The sequence below is a fragment of the Coprinopsis cinerea genome, assembly GCF_000182895.1.
Source record: "Coprinopsis cinerea okayama7#130 chromosome 8 map unlocalized cont3.8, whole genome shotgun sequence".
NCBI classification, from domain to species: Eukaryota; Fungi; Basidiomycota; class Agaricomycetes; order Agaricales; family Psathyrellaceae; genus Coprinopsis; species Coprinopsis cinerea.
Window position 1 is genome coordinate 760941 of NW_003307537.1, and position 14942 is coordinate 775882.

The window sequence follows — 14942 nt, forward strand, 5'->3', positions numbered from 1 at the left end:
GGTGCAGATGGTGCAGCGGGCTTGGGAGGAGGGCTAGGAAAAGAGATAAGATAAGATTGACTTTGATCGGATCTTATCTGTTTCCCAGCCTAGAACGTGGATTGATGGCCGCCCTGTGATGGGCTTCGAGCTTGAAACAATGCGAAGGGCGGCAAGTATTGAACTACGTCAAGTACGTGTTACCGACGTGTCCTGCTGCTACCGTCCCCACCGTACACTGTCCGCCATAGACGACGCCGACAAGATCTGAGCAACGTCGCCAGGGCTCTCGACGACGTGGACGACGTTGCAAACACCAGCTGTCACAACCAATGCTTCGACTGCAACAACTTCCATTGGCCCTGCAAGTCATATCATTACTATTCGCCTCAACCGCATTCGCGGAACCAACCTCGCTTAATGACCCTCTTCGTGCCATAGCGCTGCACGCGCCAAAGCGACCCGGTCCCCCAATATGTTGCTTGCAGTCCCAGTCATCACAGCTAGAGGTACCGGAGGACGAGGTTCTGTTGTCGTTCGAGGAATGGAAAGCGAAGCAGCAACAACTCCAGAACAATCAGTCGAACAACAAACAGACAGAGCAAGAGAATTCAAGCAATTCTGGTGCTGGAAACAATGGGGCGACGTCTGGAAATGAAGGAAACGGTCACGATCCAGCAGCAGGCGCTAATGCTCAAGATGGATCACTACCAATATCCCACACATACGAAGAGTTGGCGTCAATACATCCGGCAGAGACAGTCCTTCCTCATTTCCAAGTACCAACAACAGACCGATTCAACTATGCAAGTCTCGACTGTTCAGCTCGAGTACATACCGCTCATCGCGGAGCCAAATCGGCAGCGTCAATCCTTTCATCGAAGAAGGATCGTTATATGCTCAGCCCTTGCAAGACAAAGGAGAAGAAATTCGTGGTCGTGGAACTATGCGACGATATCCGCATAGACACCGTGCAGTTGGCGAATTACGAGTTCTTCAGCGGTGTCTTCAAAGACTTCAGCGTCAGCGTGGCCAAGACCTATACCGACTCTGAGGGCTGGACGCAGGCCGGAACATATCGAGCGAAGAACGTGCGAGGGGTCCAGGTAAGTCCATCTCATCGTGCAGCGCTATCGTCTTTCTGATTATTGCCGTAGACATTCCGCTTTCCTGAAACCCTACGCGATTTCTACCGTTACATTCGCATCGACTTTCATTCCCACTACGGGAATGAATACTACTGCCCAGTCTCGTTACTTCGAGTGTATGGTCTAACTCATCTGGAGGAGTGGAAATGGGACATTTGGATGGCGGAAAGCAAGGCCAAGCAGGCGGAGGCCTTGAACATCAAACCGCTGTCCATTGAAGCACAATTATCCGACGAGACCGCTGAATCGACGGGGCGCGAAGGTCCCTCTTCTCGAACAGAAAACGAGCACGGAGGCATCGACGCCACCATCATCGAGACATTGGCAGCCCTTTCAAGCAAGGCCGCGGAACTTTCACAGCCTGTTTCGAGCGACTTGGCCTCGGCAATCCCAGACGTACCACCCTCCAATCACAATATACATCCGTATAGCCCTCCGCCACCCAAACCTGCAGAACCTTACTCTCACGAACTTCACGACCCACCTTCTCATCATGACAGTTATATACCTTCGCATTCTACAGATACCTTCGCTAGCCCGGGATCAGGATCCCCTCATTCAGCGACAAACACCGCTCCTTCAGTCCCACAACCTCCACCAACTGCTTCGGCCCCATCCTCATCCACCGCTGTGGCAACCTCTGCGGTTTCGACGTCAACCCGCGCATCGCCCAGTGATTCTCCTGTTCACGGCAAAGCCCACAACAATACATCCTCATCACAGCGAAGCAGTTCCCAAGGCCCATCGTCCGTAATCATCCTTTCATCTGCTTCTGCCGCACCAAGTCATCCCACCGGCGTTCCCCCAATACACGCTACCACTGGTGGAGAGTCTGTTTATCGAACGATAATGAACAAGCTCACGGCGCTAGAAACCAACTACACTCTTTACACTCGCTACATGGACCAGCAGAATGGTGCCATCCGGGAACTCATCAAGCGACTGGGAGAAGACATCGGTCGTTTAGAGGGCGTGGTGCGTAAACCAGCTATCTTCCTTCAATCGCCAGTCTTACATTTTACCAGACCCGTGCGCAAAGAACTCACAGTCAAAAGATGCTGAATGAATGGGAGAAGCAGAGACTGCAAATGCTTATCGAGTATAACCAACTCGTTTCGCGGGTTGAGCACCTCTCTGAAGAGGTAAGTGACCATCCCCTACCTTCTAATAATTCTATCGTTTACGATATCCCGCCTTTACAGATCCTTCTCGAAAAGCGTTTAGGCGTTGCTCAACTTTGTCTCATGCTCGCGGTCTTGATCTTTATGGGTCTCACGCGAGGTTCGCGGGGGGAAGCGATCGTCGTCAACGGGCCAACCTCGATGCGAGAGTGGGGGAAGCGCCATCTTAGTCTCAGTGGCGACTGGACGAGTCGGTTCAGACGTAAGAGCAATGCAGGTCATTCGGCGGCGATCCGATCCAGGCCCTTGACTGCTAAACCTGCTTCACCGTCCAAGAAATCTGCTGCTGCTACAGGTACGTCTTGTTTACGCCTTTCATTAAAGGGAGGAGAATTAACGTGGCTCTAGATGTCGAGGGAAAGGTCGAGTTCCCGTCGACGGACGACGCTCCATTGAAGAAACGGCCTTTGGAACCTATACAGGTCAACAATGCCGACACACCCACTTCCTCTCGTGTTAAGAAGCTCTCACTTACTCGTTCAAGAACACCATCTCTCAGAACAAACGGTACTGGTAAACGAGTTCCACACACCGCACATATCCCCCGACCTCAAACACCTACACCAATCCGACCTGTCTTCCACCACCGGGATTTAGGCTCCCACTCTCTTCAACGCTCATCCTCTCACGGCGCACAGCTCTCATCCGGCCGCTCAGCCAAGAGCGCCAAAAAGTGGGCCCGCACTGCACATCTACATCCAGTCAAAACACCCTTCTATCCTCAGACGAATTCCGAAGCTTTTGCCCAGAGCTATGATGGGTCGAATCCTTCAGTCGGAGCTGGGGGGAGCAATGCGAGTGATCTGGGGTATCAGGATGTCTTTTCAGCGCCTGCTGGCTCTTTTGCCTTTCCCAAGAAGGCGGTAAGGGAGCGAGACTTGCCCGGGACTGGGAATACGCAGGAGCTGAGTCTCACGAGGGATTCGCTGGAAATTTGGGATAGCAAGGATCATGGATGGAGGAAACGGCGGCCGTCGGCGGCGGGGAGGAGTTCAGAGAATGTGGTCGCGGAGAAACTCGAGGACGCGGACGCCGAGAATAACTGGATTGACACAGATAGTGTTGTCGATTCTTCGGATGTCGATTCGATGGGATTGTCTGGTCAGCTATAACCCCTTCTTGGCTTCACCTCCATGGACCTTTTCATGCTATGTTCATACCTGCTATCGTTGCATTCCTTCCAAATCGCATTCATGAGGTTTTGGCTATAAATTGAGCATTCGACAGGTCCAGGCCATTGCTAATCTTTCGGCGCTTCCCGCGGGCGTGGAGGCTATTCATAGCAGCAGCAGCCAACTCGCACAGAAGGATTGCACAAGTCTACACGACGAAAGCCGATGTCACCCGTGGCGTAGTCTTTGCTACTTCTAAAGGGAGCACTGACGCTGGTCACCTGCCATTGGCGGTGAAACAAGGTTAGAGTTCTTAAGCTTACTGTAACTCATTCACTATCTCCGGTCCGAGCAGGTCAGTGAGCGCTTGAGTTTGGAAGCACTGCGGAGCATGTATCTAACTTTCCAACTCAGTAAGGAACAGCTCTCTGGGCCCATGGATCAGATAAATTCGAATTTGAACACCGTCCCAGGTAACACGGCGTCCACCAAAAACCATAGGCACAACTGAGGCCTCAGGCGTGTTTTGGGAAGTACCTTTGCTTTCTCTATCGAAAGGCTCTTTAAAGGCCGAAGGTCCCATTGTGACACGAGCACGTCCCCACGAGGGCCGAAGCATAACCCGGAATGAAGGAAATTTCGATCCGCTCCCCCAATCAGCCTCGAGGACGGTGACACGAGCTATATGTCCCAGTTAATTGATCGACGAACCAGGAACTTTTAGTAGAAGAACAAACTTTGCGGTTGGAACGGGCACGCCGAGAGAGGGAAACGCATGGCATTGGATATGTTATCAGGCCACCGCAACATTGGCAAGTCCATGGAGATGAAAGTTTAAACCCTGACATGAGGAAAAGCTGAAGCACCCAATAAATACAGAAATTCTGGGAGACGTTGGGGCGACGATCAGGTTGGCCGAGCTGGGACGTGCTTTCGCACCCAAGCAGCTGTGGAAAGATTGGCGTTTAGGAGGGGATCAAGAGGTTCGAGTTTCCAAGTCTCGCTGTCCGGAACGTCTCCATCCACTTCAGGGGGATACATGGCGATAGCCGCCAATGAGAGATAGGTGTGGTACGGGTCTGTCAGGTTATTCACACCCATACTGTCAGCGGAACTGGAATTCTGCTTCCAAGAGACAAGGTACCTGGATGTTCTCCGGGAACCTTCGCAATTCCACCAAACTTGAATTGGCAACTCGCAAGAAATTCCGCCATGGCCTTTGTGTCGACTAGCTCGCTAGCGCCAAGTATCTGGGTTTACAAGAAGCCGAATCATGAGATTACATGTCAGATATGGGGTGGATCGTTCACTTTCGCTCACCTTGAGGGCAGCACCGCACCAAAAGCAATAACAGGCATCGGCTTCTTTATTGGTTCTCCCGCAAAAGCCTCCACACTTGGACTGGTTGCTCATTAGCCACCGTATAGTCCGCTCCTTTTCAGCAGGGGTTAAGCGGAATTTCTCCGACAGGTGAGGTGGAGCCAGGTAGATCGAGGCCAGTGCAATGTAGGTGATGCCCCCTGTCCCATTGGACTTCAGTCCCGGTGCGATCTCTGAAAAGTCGGTGGAAGTAACAGACCATGCGCTTCGCAGAACGAAGTCTGCCCGTAGCCACCTTCGTATGTCTAATGGCATCAGCATCGGGGGTTAGATGAAAGGTTCCATAGACTGTGTGGAGTGGGCGTGAGGGCCCTACGCACCCGACACGAAGCGACAAATTCAAGTGCACGCTCAACATCGATTCCGGACCAATCATCGAGCATACTGCTGATTGCAAAGGCACAGTAAAGGGTTCGAAGATCGGACTCCCCGTCCCCCGGTAGAGTAGAGAAACTGTAGATATCGCAGTAAATCAAAGTTTTAGTCTCTTTTTTCCAAAGTGCCTTGAAAGGACGGCCATACCTTCCATCCGGCCGTTGACAGTTCCGCAGGAATTTGATGATTCCTGCGCGATTTAGCTTTGAAAAGTCGTCGCGAAGCATTGCGAGCGACAGCAGAGCAGTGTAGGTCATAATGACATGAGGAGAGTCGTATTTTGTGCAGGGGACCTGGGGCGCGATCTCTCCGTTGAGCTTGATGATCGCGTAATTAGCCAGCTCTTTAACGCACCGTTACATCCTCTGGATGCTTGCCAGTCATAAAAGGACTTGGTCTAAAGCCAGATCCACATTCGCCCTCTGATCTCGAAGCATCGTCAGCAAGAGCACTCGCGGACCGGAGATGATAAGCGAATGAAGCGATGGCGCATACCCACCCGTCTGTTGTTCCCAGAGCCACTCGGTCCAGATTTCACGGTCTCGCTCTCGCTGTTCTGGCAGGGCTCCAAGGAGGTCCATGGTGCCTAGAGAGTAGAACGCGACCCCGAGCCTGTATAGGGGATGTCAACCAATCAGTACCCCTTTGGCCCGTAATCAGGGTTCAGGATTTACCGCCCGCCATCCAGGTCAGTTGAGGACGCGGGAAAGCCTAGCAGAATTGAGGTTAGCCTGACCACATCCCTCGCGACAGAATACACGCACCAGTGTTAAGAAAACGTTTGCCCGAATTAACATGTCCTGAACGAAAGAGGGCTGGGAGATGGTTCGCCATCAAGATATCAACTGAGAACTGAAAGGGATCAAGGAAGTAAGTCAAGCCCGTTGCCGACTTGGGTACAATCATTTTGGCAGGTGCTTCAAAGACGCTGGACTGGGGCGCTATGGGGAAATGGACTACATTTTTCGCCCAGAATCCGTCGGTTTAAATAGTTGGATGGCCCCATAATCCTGGAATATCAACCCTTGGGTCTGAGGAGGGAAAAGTGTTCGATCATCAGCCCTCGGAAGCTAGTAATCATCCCTGGTAATATCACTTCGGTGCGCATCGTCGTCGCGCGGAGTGTAAAACCAGCTTCCACGTTCGATTCTCAGCTTTATGGATGCAACGAGGGATTACAATTCATAAACGATCCTCAACTCTAATGACACCCTCGGGTTCAGAAACACCAACAGACGATGGCGCGCCGGGCCACGGACATGTCTTCAGGTCGACTTACACGGAGTGTACGTCCCTCAGCCCGGGGGAACTGGATGAAACAAGCAGTGTTAGAGGATGATACTGACAATCAAGTACACAGGTAATACACAGTTCGCAAGAGAGGAGAGGAAATGGATGCATGACAGGGGAGTGGAAGTGGAAGAGAATAATGGTATGGTTGAGTAATTACAAAAGGTTAGAACAAACTGGAATTCAGCCTCACGCTATGAGAACACGAGTTAGAAGAGTCTTAGCGAGGGAAGGTGCATTGATGACATACCTGTTACACCCATCTGGAATGAAGCTCGTTGGGATGGGGTAATTTGGCTCGGTAATTGAGCATTCAATTGGCCCGATGGTGTATGAGGTTGAGTTGCTCCTTGACCCTGGTGTTGTTGCGCCAACACGAGTCCTGGACCGTGCAGGAAGGCTGGTTGCGACTTCTCTTCCAAATCAGCATACAAAACTGTCATATCTTTCCTCTCCTTGGACCAGTTTTCAGGATCCCAGTACGTGTACAAGCCCTGCTCGCCGCCTGGCACCTTTTGAGAAGGTGCAGTACCGCTTTCCTTTGTGATCCACAGCCGAAGGTCCTTGTGCCATCGCCAGTTACGATTCCACCTGCGATTATGAAGGAACATGCGTAAGTAATGTTGCTCGCCCACGATCATCAAAAGGGGAAGACAAGGGCGTAGGAATTGGGAAGAAAATGACACGTACAGTTCTTGCGCAGCCACCTCTTGAAGGGCGTCTCTTGGGCTTGAATAGAACATGAAGAATAGTGTCTCATCACTGAACAATGCAGCCTTCATTGGTCCTGGAGGTGGTGCCTGTACACTCAAGTAACAAGGTGGTAGCCGGAAGTCGGGCTCCACTTGGTGTGCTGCAGACTGGTCTGCCCAGGGTGTGATGAACGTAGAATAGAGATTCCTAAAAACAAGCAAATTAATAAATGATCGCACGACGCCAGAGTTTTACTCACCCAGGGAACGACATGTCCAAACCCATCGTCCCCAAGTCCGTCCCTATGCTACTCAGACCGTGATCAAGCTCCGTGCTCGCATTCTTCATCAAAGCAACAAGTGATAACAGGCCCCATCGGTCTGCTGCACTGATGAGAATCTGCTGAGCAGGCGTCTGCGGATGCTGAGGGTGACCCGCCGGGTTTGGGTTCGACGTTGCAGCGGCGGCGTTGGGATGTGAGCTTCCGTTGGGGTTTGCGTTATTGGCATCACCTATTGGAGCGATATATAGATGCTCGGGGTAACGATGTCATTCACAAACCTACCTTGCTGAGCATACGATCCTGTCGGCGGTGGTACGCCTGGGGGTGGGTTGAGATGTGATGCTAAAGAGGCCTGTCCTGCGCCGTTCTGTAAACAAGAGACGCGGGTTAGATTCCATGACGTGACAGAGGCAGTTCACCCACGGTAGCACTACCGCCGGTTTGTTGTGAACGAGATGTAAGGTTGGATGGATTCGAAACGGCATGCGCTGGCTGGCTAAGCTTCAGGTTCTAAAGCCTCGCCAATTAGCGACGACATGATCAAAAAAATGAACAAAGCGATGACGGAGAAAAGGGGGGACACAACATTGAACAACGAAATACACCGATACGCACCCTTTGTTGCTTTTCACTCTCTGGCTGGCCTTGTTGGAAACCTGGATGGACATTCCGTGTTTGGGTATGTTGCAAATTAAGCAAACCGGGTGTACCTTGCAGGCCGGAGGATGTCAAGTCCCCTATCAAGCTCCTTGCACGGCTTTGGAAGTCGTGTTGGAAACCGTTCAGGCCAGGGGGATGAGGTATGCTGTCTTGACTTGAGCTCTGGTTTCCTGATGGGTTTTGGCTCTGGTTCGCGTGTGACTGGCCTCCAAGGGCAGGAAAATCGTCCTGAGTAAAGTCCCTCGGTTGGTTCCCTGATCCGCCTCCAATTGTCCCAGCGTTCGCTCCGGTCCCTGAACCACCTAATGAAGCGGCGGTACCTGCATGGCTTGCGTAGCTCGTCGCATTGGTAACGTTTGCGGGCGTGCTGGTGGTCGTGTTATTTGTCGATGTTGATCCAAGGGCAGGAAAATCGTTGGGGTCGAGTGCAACCTCGCTCGTTGAGGATATTGAGGGAGTACCGATTACAGAGGACTGCGATAGATGGGGTGGCATCGAATTGGAGGTTCCGTTGGCCTGCTGCTGCTGCTGGGACGATAATTGCTGCTGTTGCTGCAAACCTGCCGATGCTTGATGCTGGCCAAGGGTACCTGCACCAAAGGCATAACTGCTCTGCGCTCTTGCTTGCATGAATCCCGGGGTTGGCTGAGGGGTCATACTCTGCACTGATTGTTGGGAAGGCGTTCGATGACTGTTCGGTTGAAGTCCGGGAACATAACCTGCAGCTTGTAGGACATTGACGTTCCTTGGTGGCATCCCGTAGTTGGGAAACGGCGGTCGGAACTGGTTTGCAAGGCCCGGTGTCGTCGCTAAACTTGGCCCTCGTTGCTGTGGTTGTCCTGGGCCTGTTCAGCCTCGATATTCGTGGAGACGACAAGGGCTGGAATTGGATCTTCTTACCTGCACGATTCATGACTTTTGACGGAAAAGCTTAGTCTTAAAACACGATAAATGAGAAGCATAAGAAGGGATGTATAGATTAGATGAGTTGTGCGCAAGCGTACCTCGTTCGCAGTCGATCTGAATAGATTCTGGTATTTTGTAGGAAATTGCAGAAAGGTATGTCAATTGGTTTGACCTCCCTTTGTTTGACCCTATTTATCCGCTTATGTTATCCTCATCCCCAAGTAATCCCAATTCCTCTCCGGCACAGAGTTCTTGAATTCTCTACGAATCTGACTCCATACTGCTCTACCAATATGCAAACTACGAAATACTTCATCTCTCAACGCCAGGTTCATCCAGAAGAAACTATCCATGAACGGAAGCACGGATGAATGATCCATGAAACGATGCACCGGATTCAAGTTACTCACACCCTCAACGGAAACTCTATGACCGTTACAAGCGTACTCTACTGTGCGGACATGGTCCGAACCCATGCTGAATCCGTAAGAACGGAAGGGAGTCATTGTCGAGCTGTGCAGCAGCCGGGAATGAATCTCTTGGCTCGGAGGTCGGGATACGACTCAGGGTCTCCCGGTCAACATCGCGTGTTGCAGGGGTGCATCCAAGCATGTGCGCCGCGGGAAACAGTTAAGTCGACATTCCATCCTGCAGGGTCTGGGTCGAATGTGAGAAGGGACGAGTTCGTGAACAGACTCGGACGGCTTCCGCGATCTGAGCAATCGGCTGCGCGAGGGCTGCGCAATGCGCATCAGCTGCAAGCAACCTTTGGTCACCCATCTTCAATGGGCATCGTCGATATCCCTGAGCTGAATACTGCGTCGTCGCTAGCGATGGCCGGGAGATATGGAACAAGTGAAAAGACGACCCGGGTCCGATGACGACCGTCAACCATCCCGATCTATCTGAGGTTCAATTTCCTTGATGGTACTTTCAATTGCCGACGACAAGCGCCCGACGTTTGTCACTGACTCTCACCGACGGCCAAAAGCCCACTATGTTCACAAGATACCAACGCCCCTAATCAACCAGACGTCAAACCATGGAGGTACTGAGGATTCACGTTATGTCTGCGTCGATCTGAACTCAGCGGAACCCCTAGGTCGTAAATGCACGAGCAGCTCTGCTCTCCAACTACGAAGTCCTTTCTCTCCTCAAGGAGCTTGAAGAGGACCACATAGCACGCACCAAGAAAATCCAAAAGATCAAAAAGGATGAAGAAGCGGCGGGAACATCTATACCAGGCAACATCGGCTCCGTCCTCGAAACGAGTGAAAATCTAAGGACAATTGAAGTCGAGGTACACTTCCTCAGCTATCGCATTGTTAGAGAGTGTCGAAGCTGATTGAGTGTCTACAAGGCAATCCAATACCTCTCATCCGACTATTTGCCGACCTCCACCCAAACCGAAGAAAGCATAACCAACCTCGTCAAAAAGCTCGAACCCTACGACCTCACCAAAGCTGAAAAACTTCAAATCGTCAACCTCGTACCAACCGCCGCTGTCGAACTCTACGTAGTAAGCCACGACATCAATTCTATATCCTCCCAGCGCCTCGCTAACTATCTGAAAACCCGAACTTCAGATCGTCGAAGAACTAGAGGACCGTTTCGGCGACCAAATGGACGCCTTGCTCGCAACCATCCAAGAAATAGCAGAGGCTACGCAAGGAGCACCTGCCGCAGCAGCAACCACGGCGGTTAACGGCACAACCCACATGCAGCTTGACGAAACAACATGGACAAACCCTGCAGACTTTGGAGACGACGCAGATGCAGTGTACGACGAAGAAATGTTTGACGATACGGGAGAGGGAGCAGGTGTCGAAGGCGATCTTGACGTGGAGGAAGACTGACGGATCAGGCTCAGTCGTTTCAAGTCATCCTGACCTCGCCGTTCGAGTATATCAGCGCTGCAAGCTTAGCGACTGTTAACCCACTGGAACGTATGGCCCAGTCTGGGTGCAAACCGCTCCCCCTATAAGCGGCACTTGGATTACTGTGCATTCATCGACGAAGGTCTGGCAATAACCCAATAGCCCCGACCAACCTGGAGAAGCGCTCTCAGAAGGTCCGAATTCGAGATAACATTTTCTTGAATTGCATGTTTTACCTAGTTGACTTGTTGGACACAGCATAAAAGACAGACTCGGGCGGGCATATAACAATCCAACTTCAAAAAAAAAAACACAACTCCGAAAGGTTCTACAGACAAGGAGTGAACGCACAGGAAAGGGAGAAGACTAGCGCACGTATTACTTTGTCTACCGATAAATAACCAACAAACAGGGAGCAAAAGTTATCACCGGCAGCAAAGGTTGGTAAGGGTATCGTAAACTTGTAAGGAAGTTGAAACGGAGAACCAAGATTCAATGTGGGGTACGTACAAGCACAACCGACGATGACCCAAAACGCAAACTCTGGCGGTGATAACTAATACACGGTGAGGAGAACAAAAAGGTGGAGAAAGGTAAATGAGGGAAACCGGCCGACGAACAAAGAGACTTTGGTGGCGGGATGCGGGTAAAGAGTGATTTGAAAAAAGAATGGTATGGTGGAAATGACTGTATGAACGAAGTCCGTGAATGAAAAGAGTCCCATTCAGGCTCGAGTTTGGTTTGGGGGCGTGGTAAGGAATAATGCTACGGGTAAGCTAATGAGGATGCTGGTGAGGATTAATGTGTGAGGCAGTTGGGCATTACGGTTATGGATAGCTCAGAGGAAGCCGTTGCACCAGTATTCATGGCGACCCATGGAGATACTGAAGGCGCCAGGCCAGGTGAAAGGAGAGTGCGTGTTGTGTGAGGGCTATACGAAGACAGCGATGAGGATGATAAAAGGGATATACGTGACAAAGGCGATGCCTCCCATGATTCGGCAGCGTCGTCTCCACGACTTGTAATCTATCGAGAGTGTGAACAACGAAACGGGAAAGTCAAGAAAGAGACGCACCATGTTCGACCTGTGGATCGTCAAGGATGACTCCCTTTTCTTCATCTCCGCCTTCCAGTCTTCGGGTCCTAGGGATCGGGATAACGAACCCTGCAAGCCACCACAGAGGGAAAATGATAAAACCAATGAAGAACAGCCAAGCGTGCAGAGGGCTTCCTCCACGATCAACCCAACCATTAAATGACCATCTCCCCTCACCAGCTTCGACCTCGACCGGAAGCGAGAGCGACCATGGGGTATCTTGAATGCGGGCGGGTTTACGTGGGTCCCGCATATGGAAAGTGCCTGACGGCGTCACCGAAGGCGCATGAGGCGACATGTATGCGGATATAGGGATGGAGTGATTGGATATACTGCGGCGAGACGCAGACCGACGAGGCGTATGAGAATTGACAGTCCCTTGGGCGTCCCTAGTGGAAGGTGGCCGGCTGGACTGGTAATAATGAGCCGGATTTAGACTCCCGCGACTCGACCACGAGCCTGTGGACTTTGCATTTGGGCTGTCACCAATGAGAGAACCATAGGGTGTGCGGGAGCTGTGTTGCGAATGCTCAGAGGAGAGGGAAATTCGTGCTCGTTTGTTACGATGGAATGACGTGGGGGCATGTGAAGAGGATGCAGCAGAGGCGCGGTGAGCTGGAAGAGTGACAAGCGCCGTAAGTCTCGCAACCTCTTAACTGCATCAATGTGGGTACGTACTGCGAGGTTCCGGTGCAAATGTGGCTCGATACTCTCTGGGTTCCTTTGGAGGGGTACTGGCATCGACGCCAGCTTCATCAGCCTTTCGTTTCGCAGATGCAGAGCGCGACTTCTGGATGGGCGGTGGTGTCAGGGGTGTCGGGGAATTGGTGGGCGGAGTGGGTGATGATTTGACGTGAATTCGGCGAGGTGGTGATATGGGGGATGCTTCGGGAGTTGGTGCGGTAAAGGATAGCGAAGGAGGGACGAGGAGATTGTTTTGACTCGAAGGGGCTGCAGTGCCGAGTTTTGGTGGTGGAGGGGAAGGGGTACGTTGAGCGTGCTTTGAGCTCGAGTTTCCAGCTCGTCTCGAAGTAGACCTTCCAGTCCCTTTCACATTGTCTTGTCTTGATCCATTGACGATATCGGCGTCAGACATGCTCGTCGCAGGTCTGGAGTCGATCGAAGGAAATTTCAGCTGCTGTTGAGGCCCCGGCGCTCGAACCACTGAAGGACGGTGCTGAGTTCGTGCTTGAAGAGGAGGGAGGAAATCTAAACAATGAAAACGAGGCAAGCCCGAGTCAGTAAGAACTATCGTATCAATTAATCCGGGCACGTTGCGCACCGGATGTGGGGCGCGTAATAATACTGACCTTGAAAGGAGAATGACGAGCCAAAACCTCTCGCCTCGCCTCCTTCACTCCGTGACCGCTAGAAAAAAAGTTAGTAAAAGAAGAGGAAACGAAACAGGGAAGAGAGGGATTGGGGTCTAAGGATAAAGGAAGAGGGAATGGGATAAAGAAAATTGCCAAGAACTACCCACGTTACGCTCAGGTCTGCCGCGTGCAGATGCATGTCCTAAAACGGAACGACATCGTTACGTTAGTACCGCGACGACGACCATGCATGAAATTCGACATTCAACTCGCCTTCAACGGTATTTTGTTCCAAAGACAGGCGTAGCAACTCCCGAGACACTTTGACTTCCCAAGGCTCGTCAGCTTCGTTTGCAACACCAAGCAACGATGCCCTCTTGGCACTGAACTCTGCACTCGATCTTCTGCTACTGGCGATACTACCTTTACTCTCAGACCTCATGTGGCCTCTTCGCTGTGGTTCTTTTCCTTTAGCTTGATGCGTATCTGCTTCAGAACGAAGGGATGATTTGGCTTCTCGTCTGGCTTTCTTGGATGGTGGGGTGCTAGATGCTCGTTTGTCTGGTTTTACCGATGGAAGTGATCGCGCCGGTCGAGGTTGATTTATAGGTTTGTCGCGACTCTTCCGTTCACTTGAAGGCTCCAACGGTCTTGAAGGGAAATTAAAGGCGGGATGGTTGAGAGGTGGGAGCGGAGGAGGGGTTTCCGTATGGTTGAAGAACATGTCGGACGTGCGCGAATGCCTGTCTGACGACCTCGATGGCGGTGTGCTGGGGACGCCGAAGGTGAAAGTCGGGGAGGGGGTGACCAAGTCCCTGAAGGCAACTCGACTAGAGGATGAAGAGTTATATCGTGTGTAGAAGGTGGATCTTGGAGTAGTCCATTGCGTTTCTGGATCAGAATTTCTCGAAGGAGAAGTATCTCGACTTCGCGACCACTGGCTTTGTGACGAAATGCTAAGGTTTAGCGACTTCTTCGTCGCCAGGCCCCCTCGCCCTTGTCGCCGACTTGCCTTTCGCCCAAAGGTGCCAGATGAGCCATTCCGCTCCCGAAACGAAGGCGATGCCAGCAGCTCTGCACCCTTCTTGTTGCCTGAAAGGAGGTCTCAAGTTAGAGTAAACTTGCTGATAGAGATATGATCTGGCGTACTTCTCAGATCCTCGCGGCTCGGTATCGTGATCTTTTCATTCTCTTTACCAAGAGAGTTTAGGCGAAGTCTGTCTGGCCTTTGGTTCTCGTCGTCCGCAAACTGGAGGGAACGCACACGTTTGCGAGCGTTTAACACCTGCGATGCGTTACTCTCTGTCACTGCATCGCTTCCAAGCGCATATAGGCTCCTCTGGGAGTTCAAAACGCCCGCCTTCACTGTTTCAAGTGGCCTTTTGGCCGCATCTAGGATTCCTGAATTGGACTTCCTGGTCGATAAAGGGGCTTGCATGACGATTGAATCACCCTGATAGTACTATTAGCTCAAGGCTGCGTTCTCTCCAAGATAATGCCTCACCATTCTGCTTGCTCCAAGGATCACAACGCCCAGGCCAAATTTCTGATTTCACTAGAGCAATTGGCTGTAAAGCTGGTTATAGTCTCTAGGAGAAAAGAAAGCAGTGGTCAGAGACAAGGATTTGAATCCATCCCGCCGTGTCAGT

The 14942-nt window shown here is 51.6% G+C and overlaps 5 protein-coding genes across 5 annotated transcripts; 2 read left to right on the forward strand and 3 right to left on the reverse strand.

Annotated features, from left to right (window-relative positions):
- Positions 1-311: 311 nt before the first annotated feature.
- On the forward strand, positions 312-3420 carry CC1G_03413 (hypothetical protein; the record flags this gene model as incomplete). Its single annotated transcript, XM_001835579.2, has 5 exons — positions 312-1085; positions 1137-2102; positions 2153-2269; positions 2330-2603; positions 2657-3420. The coding sequence occupies 5 exons, from the start codon at positions 312-314 to the stop codon at positions 3418-3420; spliced, it is 2895 nt and encodes a 964-aa protein (XP_001835631.2).
- A 906-nt stretch (positions 3421-4326) lies between these two features.
- On the reverse strand, positions 4327-6081 carry CC1G_03414 (geranylgeranyltransferase type I; the record flags this gene model as incomplete). Its single annotated transcript, XM_001835580.2, has 10 exons — positions 4327-4499; positions 4565-4670; positions 4741-4940; positions 5000-5045; positions 5121-5253; positions 5323-5492; positions 5530-5597; positions 5675-5787; positions 5850-5886; positions 5940-6081. 10 exons carry the CDS (start codon positions 6079-6081, stop codon positions 4327-4329), a joined length of 1188 nt encoding a protein of 395 aa, XP_001835632.2.
- Positions 6082-6485: 404 nt separating this feature from the next.
- Positions 6486-8857, reverse strand: CC1G_03415 (NOT2 family protein; the record flags this gene model as incomplete). Its single annotated transcript, XM_001835581.2, has 7 exons — positions 6486-6659; positions 6716-7056; positions 7156-7365; positions 7418-7670; positions 7724-7808; positions 7865-7951; positions 8057-8857. 7 exons carry the CDS (start codon positions 8855-8857, stop codon positions 6655-6657), a joined length of 1782 nt encoding a protein of 593 aa, XP_001835633.2. The 3' UTR covers positions 6486-6654.
- Positions 8858-10049: 1192 nt separating this feature from the next.
- CC1G_03416 (hypothetical protein) lies at positions 10050-11724 on the forward strand (the record flags this gene model as incomplete). The annotated part of the gene is made up of 4 exons (XM_001835582.2): positions 10050-10055; positions 10110-10307; positions 10368-10526; positions 10594-11724. 4 exons carry the CDS (start codon positions 10050-10052, stop codon positions 10861-10863), a joined length of 633 nt encoding a protein of 210 aa, XP_001835634.1. The 3' UTR covers positions 10864-11724.
- Positions 11725-11815: 91 nt separating this feature from the next.
- On the reverse strand, positions 11816-14731 carry CC1G_14974 (hypothetical protein; the record flags this gene model as incomplete). The annotated part of the gene is made up of 7 exons (XM_002910597.1): positions 11816-11910; positions 11960-12595; positions 12659-13189; positions 13263-13348; positions 13461-13495; positions 13556-14385; positions 14443-14731. The coding sequence occupies 7 exons, from the start codon at positions 14729-14731 to the stop codon at positions 11816-11818; spliced, it is 2502 nt and encodes an 833-aa protein (XP_002910643.1).
- Positions 14732-14942: the final 211 nt, after the last annotated feature.